The 8,967-nt window shown below is 43.9% G+C and overlaps 1 protein-coding gene across 1 annotated transcript in view; it reads right to left on the bottom strand.

The window, feature by feature from the left end:
• The window catches only part of pcdh15a (protocadherin-related 15a), a 175,293-nt gene extending 166,557 nt beyond the window's left edge, over nucleotides 1-8,736 (bottom strand). The window contains exons 1-2 of the mRNA XM_076286445.1: nucleotides 8,733-8,736; nucleotides 7,443-7,550 (exon numbers count right to left, since the gene is read on the bottom strand). Of these exons, the coding sequence (XP_076142560.1) occupies nucleotides 7,443-7,550; nucleotides 8,733-8,736 (112 nt within the window). The remainder of the gene's footprint in view (nucleotides 1-7,442; nucleotides 7,551-8,732) is intronic.
• Between the last annotated feature and the right edge of the window lie 231 nt (nucleotides 8,737-8,967).

The following is an 8,967-nucleotide window of genomic DNA, read 5'->3' on the forward strand; positions in this document are numbered from 1 at the left end:
GAGAACCGGAAAAAAAAACGACATATCAATCCTCACTTTCGGGGAAATCCATTTAAGACTGAAAAGCCCTTTTAATTCTCTGTGGCGGGGCCAATTTGCATATAATTTTCAAGGCTCAGGCTGGAATTTAATCGGGCAATTAGAAATCAATAGCATTTCGTCACTAAGTCACCTGATTAAAAAGCTGTCTGAAAACCCTTGCTTGAATTGGACTCCTTTCAAGCTGGCCAAACATAAACAAAACTAGAAAAAACTCTCGTAAAAAGGCTGGTTGTCAGTCACACTCCAAGGACAGTGTGCTGCCCAATTCCTGCAGACAGAGGGGCACTGGGGGGCTGTATTTGCATCTGTTTGCATCTCTCTGGCAGGACAATCTCCAGCAGTAATCAGAGCGGCCGCGAGGGTGATGCCAGCCTAACCCTTAATTACAAAACATTCATCACCTGAGGGAGTGCACTGCACACAGTGGGGCTGGGAGAGCCCAGGGGCTGATGATCGGGTGTCTGGTGGAAGGGGGGTGGGGTTGCAATCTCTCTGATGAATCTCCCTGACAGACTCCCCCTCTCTTCTCATCCCTCTCACCGGTGTGTGTGTGTGTGTGTGTACCCCCCCCCCCCCCCCAACTAAAAACACAGCTCATCTGTTTTTGGGTTTGTCTTTGTTATTCCAAACTGACAGCTTGACTCGACTAGCCACCCTATATATGAGAGCTTGAGTTTTTCCACAGTGTGAAAGCCTTGATCTCACCTGCAGCGAGAGGCTTCCTGGTTACCGTAATTAGGAAAGTGATGAAGGCGAAAACTAAAAATAAGGATGTTTTTAAAATATGTGTCATTCATCTAGATGGGCAAACAAATATTAGCTTTGGGGCAGTGAAGAAGTATATAAGCCATCAGACACTGAGTGGAGGATTACAGTGAACCAGTGATTATAGTAAAATGGTGCTTACAGTTAAACTGTGCTTTTAAGGGCTTTCCAGCCAGAAGGTTGGCTATGGGTTTTCCCAGGAACTGAACTGAACTCTTCTGAACACCCAAACATCTTCTTTAGACAAGACACTGTGCCATTTACACATGGCATTAGATATTCTGACCAGAGGGATAATGGAAAGTGCGTTTGTTCTTTAGGGTCAACATTTAAATCTAGTATAAGCTGGTTAAGAACAGTCGCGTGCATATATCCACAAAATTGTCCTCCGAGACAAAAGTGAAGGATTTCCAGTAATTCCTCTCACCTTATGTGGGGTCAGTGGATAAGTGCTAAATTAGCGAGCTGCTGGGTGAGAAGACAGCGGAAGCGTTGAGTGGGCTTCTCAGCAGACCTGAACTTTAACACTCCAGCATTCAACCTCATAATTTCTTATGAATGCTGCTGCCATTTATATCCGCCTGTGACATTTAAACCAGCAAAAGTGGAGTGTTCAGTATGTGTGTATGTGCGTGTGTGTGTGTGTGTGTGTGTGTGTGTGTGTGTGTGTAAGAGAGAGAGAGAGTGTGTGTGTGAGAGAGAGAGAGAGAGAGAGAGAAAGAGAGAGAGAGTGTATGTATTTAAGGACAGGAATCATCTTGGGACTAATTTAAGATTATGTTCTGGATTTGTGTGTGTGTGTGTGTGTGTGTGTGTGTGTGTGTGTGTGTGTGTGTGTGTGTGTGTGTGTGTGTGTGTGTGTGTGTGTGTGTGCCCACTGGGTATTTTTAAAAAGGAGGGAATTGCCTGAAATAGGATTCCCAGTTCTATTGGGATAAGACCAGGATGTTGTCCTGGAGACCATAGCGTGTCATCTTTACCAAATGCGTCATTGTTAGGAAACACATAAATCCCAGTCTGTGCAAAGAGCAACAAACTGGAAAATCCAATCTGTGCTCAGTGATGAAACACAAAACACTGTGTTTGATCAGGATGGGCCAAACAGGAGCAAAGCCAGAACAACAGTAAACATTGTTAACCCCAAGTGTCCACATCCCACGCCACGAAGCGGCTTTAGCGCTGCTTAGCTTCAAATCTATAAAAATGTATACATAAACAAAGACAACCAGTGCACCTCATAAAACAAACATAAAGCTTTATACGTCATAGTATTTTGTTAAAACACTGCACAGATACAAATGCAGTAGGTCACAGACAGACCGATAAAGTTTAATAACGTTTAAAGTAATATTAAACGTCTGTTTAAACCCCTAACTCACAGTTTCAAAAGGTGCACCAGGTCAAGACTGAGGCTGTGTGAAACAGCTGTCCAGACTTCACACTGAAACTAGACATGATCGACCCTATAAAAAGACAGGTGTCCATGCTTGATAATTATTTTTTGCGTGTGTGCTTTGAAGGCCAGTCTCAGCCGGACTCCTGCCGTGGGGACACCTGGCCTGAGTTATCAAGAAAAAGGCTCAGCTGGTGCAGCTTTAATTCTCACAGAAATAGGTATCGCATCTTCTGGCAGCTCCGTCACACATTAGTGTTGTACGGCTGTCGCAGCATTGTGCCGTACGCTGTGTGAGCACTGCCATCCCTGGGGATTTCGGAGCTGAACGACAAGAGAATGAGGATTGGCACAGTCATCGCCTGCCGCTCACTCACTGCTAGTTTTTACACACACCCACAACATCAGGGCCCAGAAAGACCCCAATACGGTGGGTGTGCATGAGGACAAACCCTCCTCTCTTGTCATACACATACCCTCAATATGACTTCTCTAACAAAGCAGAGGATAGCATAGAGTGGGTGGACAAGAGGAGAGAGAGAGAGTGAGAGAGAGAGAGAGAGAGATCACAAGAGTGAAAGAGAGAGAGAGAGAGAAGGAGGGAGGAACAGAGAGAAAGGTGATCACAAGAGAGAGGGACAAAAACAGAAAGAGAGAGGATCATTACGAGAGAGTGAAAGAGAGAGGGAGAGAGAGAGGGAGGAGGGGGAAGAGAAGGCCAGGATTAGAGGTTGATTGGATTGAGAGCGGGCAGTCTGTAGTGGTTGTACCTATGATAGGACAAGAGGGACGTCCTCTCCTCCACCTCCTGGGCCACTTACATACAGTATTCATCATCCACATACCCACTCGCACGCACACACACACACACACACACACACACACACACACACACACACACACACACACACACACACCATATCCCACATAACATATGGAAAGTCTTACTCAAAGACACACGTTTCTTGGCAGTAGTTGGATCTAGTAGTGGCAGTAGTTGGATCTCTAACATTACCGGTATTCCTTCTTTTTAAACAAAATTAAACAAAGTTTCATAAATCAGATTTATCAAAGTAGCCTTCATGGCTGCTTACACACTATTAGCAACGTCATAAAAAGGCTAATGAGATGATCATCTAGAAAGCTTGTTCGTCAGAGGGGTGTATAATTCTGCCCTGAGCTCTGTCCTACTTTGCTCTCTGTGAACACAGAACTCAGACACCCTGGCCCAGCCAGAGAACATCTGCTAAATGGATAACACTCACACAGTGCCTCCGGTCAGATCGGTCAGACAGCAGAGTACAAGCTACTGTCATATAAAAATCATAATCTCATTTAAACTTAAACGGGTTCACTTGGACTTGGAATAGGACGATCCTTTGATGGGAATGCAAGTGGGATATCGGGTCAGCAAGAAACTCTGACCCACTCTGATCCACTCTGATCCTGCTGAAGAGATACGAATCAGAGTCTTTTTTTTCTTTAATTCTGTTTCATTCTTGTGTTATTGGTGCCACAATCCCCACTCCCACACCCACACTCTCTTTACTCTCACCTTCCTCTCTACTGTAAATGCACTCATTCTTTTCATACATCCTCTGACCGGTATGAATTCTTGTTTTCATTGCTAACTGTCCTTGGGAAGCACTAAGCTGAAAAAAAAACACAATATCTGTGAGCTTCATTCATCTGGACACCAAACTGTTTCAGAGGGCAAGATTATTTGTGACCCTCCTAAGCACAACCAGTCCCATGGGTCAATTTTTCAAAATTCCGTTATTGTATTTTCATGACAGACCATAAAACAAGCTTTGAAATGATGCCTATTAAGAACATTTCCCCTGGGGATCAATAAAGTATCTATCTATCTATCTGAATATTGACTAACAATCTACTAGGATAAGGCCATTCAAAGTTTTCTGATACGCATGTAAAGTTCAGTGCTGGCTGGGCGATATGGCTAAAAACTGTATCACGATATAAGCATTTCATATCAGTCGATATCGATAATTATTGATTTTTTAAAAAAAATATCTATTTCAGATAAGGACCAGAAGGAAAAAAAGTTACATTTTAACACTTTTATTTTAAACTTAACCTTCCTCTGATTTTAATCACCTCAGTTATTAATCAAAGCAAACAGGGAAAAGAAAGAAAAGTACTTGCCTTCAAATGTACTTAAGTATCGAAAGTAAAAGTCTTAAAATGTATTATGACTAACACAGTTGCATTTACTATTTTTGAAATGATTATGCACAGGCATAGGCATTCCTTGAGCCTTTCTCCTTCATTCAAGGACAAAATCAGAAGAATTGTTGTATGTAAAAACTAAAAACAAACTAATCTGATGTCTTATCTTAGATACTTCAAAGTAACCACTTTTTGCTTTGTTTTACACTTTCGGACAAAAAGACGTTCCCTTTTGTGTTTGATAGTGTCAGATTGTCTATCATTGTCTATCATTGTATATCTATCTATAATTGTCTATCATTGTCTATCATCATTTGGTCGATGGCGTCATGAGACTAGTAATGGGCAAGAGGTCAACAAGGTAGTAAATAGTGGATATAACAATCACATAGGTTAGGTAACACCATTATTTAAAGATAGCTCACTTAATAGAAAATACGCATGTATATGGACAGTCTTTTTTCCAAAAGGAAGTGGAGTAAAAAGTAAGATATTTGGCCTAGAAATGTACTGGAGTAAAAGTTAAAAGTTTAACAAAATTTAAATACTCAAGTAAAGTACAGTACAGATACATAAAAAAATTACTTAAGTAGAGTAATTGAGTAAATGTACCCAAGTAATGTCTGCTACTGGTCCTCCTGGGTGACTAATCCCTTTGTGTGGGTGCTGCTCTACCTGCTGCTCTATCACATTTGCATATTTTGTATCTGTCCTTCTCCTTCTGCTGTTTTCTCTCTTTCTCTCTCTCTTTTTCTCTCTCTATCTCCCTTTCTGTCTCTCTCTCTCTCTCTCTCTCTCACACACACACACATACACATACACAAGTACAGTACACAGACACACACACACACACACACACACACACACACACACACACACACACAAACACACACACACACACACACACACACACACAAACACAATGAGAAAGAAAGACAGAGACAGAAAGGGAGGGGAAGAGAGAGAGGGAGAAAGAGAGAGATTGTGGTTGTTTGTGCATTTGTGTTTGTGTCAATACATTTCTTTTGTGACAAGAGGCACAAGGACAAGACCAAAAAGCAAGTCAGCAAGTCAGTGTAAAGTCCTACAGACACACACAAAGCCACACAATCACACACTCCCAGCTCCACATTGCTCCGACCTTCCAAGGAGCACAAACACACCATCAATGTGCACCCCATTCTGCACTTGAGGACATCCTGTCTCCTCGTAATGCTTTGCTGAGCAAGCCACAAGCTCAAAACCCATACAGCCACACCACTTTGTTCCTTAAACACCACATGTGACAAAGAGACATGGGACCCTGGGACCACTTCTACAAAATGATTAAATCAAATCACTGTTGTACTACTATAGATTGATGTAGTATTGCTAGAATTGCTACTTTTTTTTAAAGTATATTTTTTGGGCTTTTTGCCTTTATTTGTATATATAGGACAGTGAAGAGTGAGACAGGAAGTAAGTGGGAGAGAGAGATGGAGTGGGATTGGGAAATGACCGCAGGTCGGATTCGAACCTGGGTCCACGTGGGCACTTGGACCCGTACATGGCATGAGCGCTGAGCCTGTTTTGCCACAGCTGCCCCCTGTATTAGTTGTTACTTAAGATCTCCTCTTGAATGTTATTCCTCATTTTTGTAAGTCACTTTGGATAAAAGTGTCTGCTAATTGAATAAATGTAAATGTAAAGCACAATTTAAAAACACTCTCAGTGTGACCTGCGTTGTTTGACAGCACAGTCCGACGCCACACTCAAATCTCGCAGCCTCTGACATGGGAGACAGGAGAGTGCTAGCAAGTAGGCTAATACCCTGCGGGTGGTAACATCTGTCGTAAGTGCGTCTCTCACTGTAAGGTGGCGGGGGGTGAGGATTACTCACTGCACAGATCGGAATTGGCTGGCTAATGTTACAGTAGCTCTAGCGTACGAGTGTCAGTGAGCAGTGTAGGCTAACTGTGAAGAGCGTGCTCCTAATGACAGTGAGCAGTGTAGGCTACTGTGAAGTGTGTGCTCCCAATGACAGACTAACATTCCATTACATTTACATTTCATTTAGCTGACGCTTTTAACCAAAGTGACTTACAAAAAGGGAACAATCAAGGCACAGTGCATGTTAGTGCAGCAATAAGTACTACTCGCAGAGAATCGAGTGACCGTTCCAGTGGAGTTAAGTCAAGGTAAGGGAGGCATAAGAGGGATAGTCAAGTGGTGAGTGCTAGATTAAGCATGTCCAGTAGGTAGTGCTAGGAGAGGAGGTACTCTCGGAAGAGCTGGGTGTTCATGACAGGAGTTTTATGAAGATAGAGAGGGGCATTAGCTCTAGCGCATTGTGTTGACGACGTGGTCCAGCACCAGCCACGAACCCACAAACTTGCACCACTTTGGCCTGGAAGGCTAGCGTGCTTGCAAGGAAGCTAACAGCTACGGGTGCTAGCGTCTTTCGCTAGCCCATCTCTTGAGACATCAGAAGAAAGGCTTAGACTACTCACTGCACAGACTCACTGCACAGAATACATTATTTTCACCAATCAACAGTCTTCTTTCATTTTCACTTGACAGCAGGAGTCATTTAATAGAATGATATAATTATTATAAAACTCAAGGTAGGATAAGTTGTTCACAGTCAAACATTCAAATGTGAAGTTGTTTTTACAATGGACCGTGACATTTTTTTTAGAACGCCTCTGAGCATTAACACTTCACTGAGTAAGATAATTAAACAGAACACCGCCCAATGAGAGGCCTCCTGTTGTTCCAGTAGCTCTAAACGTATATGACAGTGCCCCTAATGAAAGACACGTTATCAGCAACTCTGTCCCTGGGTCCCCAATGTTTCTTGATGGTTTATGCCCCCAATGTTGTCTTCAAGGCAGCGCTGCCTGGAAGGCGCTATGGTTAGGCATGGGTTAAGGTTAGGATTAGGGTTAGGGTTAGGTTTAGGATAAGGTGCTTTTAAGTCGACTGTGGCAGCGCTGCCTGGAAGACGACGTTGGGGGTATAAAACACCATCGAGCATCCCCAATCCTCATGCAGGTAGGTAGCACGGACTCACCTTCAGTATCCTGGGCCCAGACAAGGGAGAGTGGAGAGAGGAGGCTGACGCCAATGCCCAGCCATATCCACAGCCACGGCCTCCGCATCTTCACTCGATCCTCAAAGCCTGTAGGGAGAGTAAGGGAAAGGCATTCATTAAAACATTATCCTCACATCCTCACGCTAATACAACACACAGAGCACTAACATTCCCCAGTCTCAACGAAGGAAAGAGACGGATAGAGAGACAAAGAGAGGGGAGAGGAGTAGAGATAGAGAAATGGCAAGAAAGAGAGATAGAAAGAAAGAGAGCAAGAGATAGTGAGAGATTGAGAGAGAGAAAGAGAGCAAGAGATAGAGAAAGAGAGAGAGAGGGGAGAGAGAGAGAGGAGAGGAGAGGAAGGACATCTGTCTCCATAGAACCTGTGCACATCATTAGTAATCCTTACAATATCATAGAAAAACAATTAACCACAAAACAAAGCCAGGATGATTTGCCCGGACAATGGCTAGCAGTCACTGTCTGAGCCCAGGTGTCCAGGCCTGTGGAGGCTGACTGGGTGCATTGTGTGTGTTTGTGTGTGTGGCAAAAAGGGTTTCAGAACCGTAACGCTATGAATTATGGGATGAACACCACATTTCTACAGAAATGCCAATACAACAGTCTGAAATATCTGACCATGACATATGGCAGAGCTTAAGAGAGAGAGGGAGAGGGGAAGAGAGAGGGAGAGAGAGAGGGGGAGAGAGGGGGGCAGCTGAAAGTAAAGGAGGTTTTTACTGTAATTAAGTGAGTCAAAGAGAGGAAATGAAAGAGAGGGAGAGCAAGAAAGTGAAGGATGTTTGGGCTGTACCCGAGAGAGAAGTAGAGAGAGACAGAGGAGAAGAGACAGTTCGAGGGGGAGAGATGTTATTTACTCTGAGACCTGCACAGCGGAGAGTTACAGATTCAGAGATTTGTTTGATGATGTAAGACAATTGTCAGATTTAGTCATCACCTGGCACCCTGGCTCACTGTTGCACATACACCAAATTAGTCTGCACACTGAGAGCTTCTGCGTGTGTGTGTGCGTCTGTGTGTGTGTGTGTGTGTGTGTGTGTGTGCTCCTCTATCTGTGTGGGCATGTTTGTGTGCACAGGACTAAGGCTCCTTTATGACGCCAGAAGACGGTGGATGTGAGAGGAATTTCATCAGCTTTTTGGGGCCTGTCTGAGCACTGAGCACTGTGTTAAGGCCCCTTCAATCTCTCTCTCTCTCTCTCTCTCTCTCTCTCTCTCTCTCTCTCTCTCTCTCTCTCTCTCTCTCTACCCATTCCTGTGGCCTCTGCTGACTGACTAACCTTTGCTCTGCTATCCCCCAGAGGCCTCGGCCTCAGTGCAGTGGACATTCGACAGGCCGCAGCTCAGCCCATTGCCACCAGCGTGCACAGAAAGCATGAGATCAATTGTCAGATGCAGGTAGTTTTCACGCTCTCCCTCATTTCCTCACTTACTCTCTCTATCCTTCCCTCTTTCTCATTCTTTTTCTGCCTCTATCCATTCTT

Source organism: Alosa pseudoharengus, unplaced genomic scaffold (genome assembly GCF_046254945.1).
Source record: "Alosa pseudoharengus isolate Yale_2024_CS ecotype anadromous, Long Island Sound unplaced genomic scaffold, YU_APseudo_1.1 YU_APseudo_1.1_scf_15, whole genome shotgun sequence".
NCBI classification, from domain to species: Eukaryota; Metazoa; Chordata; class Actinopteri; order Clupeiformes; family Clupeidae; genus Alosa; species Alosa pseudoharengus.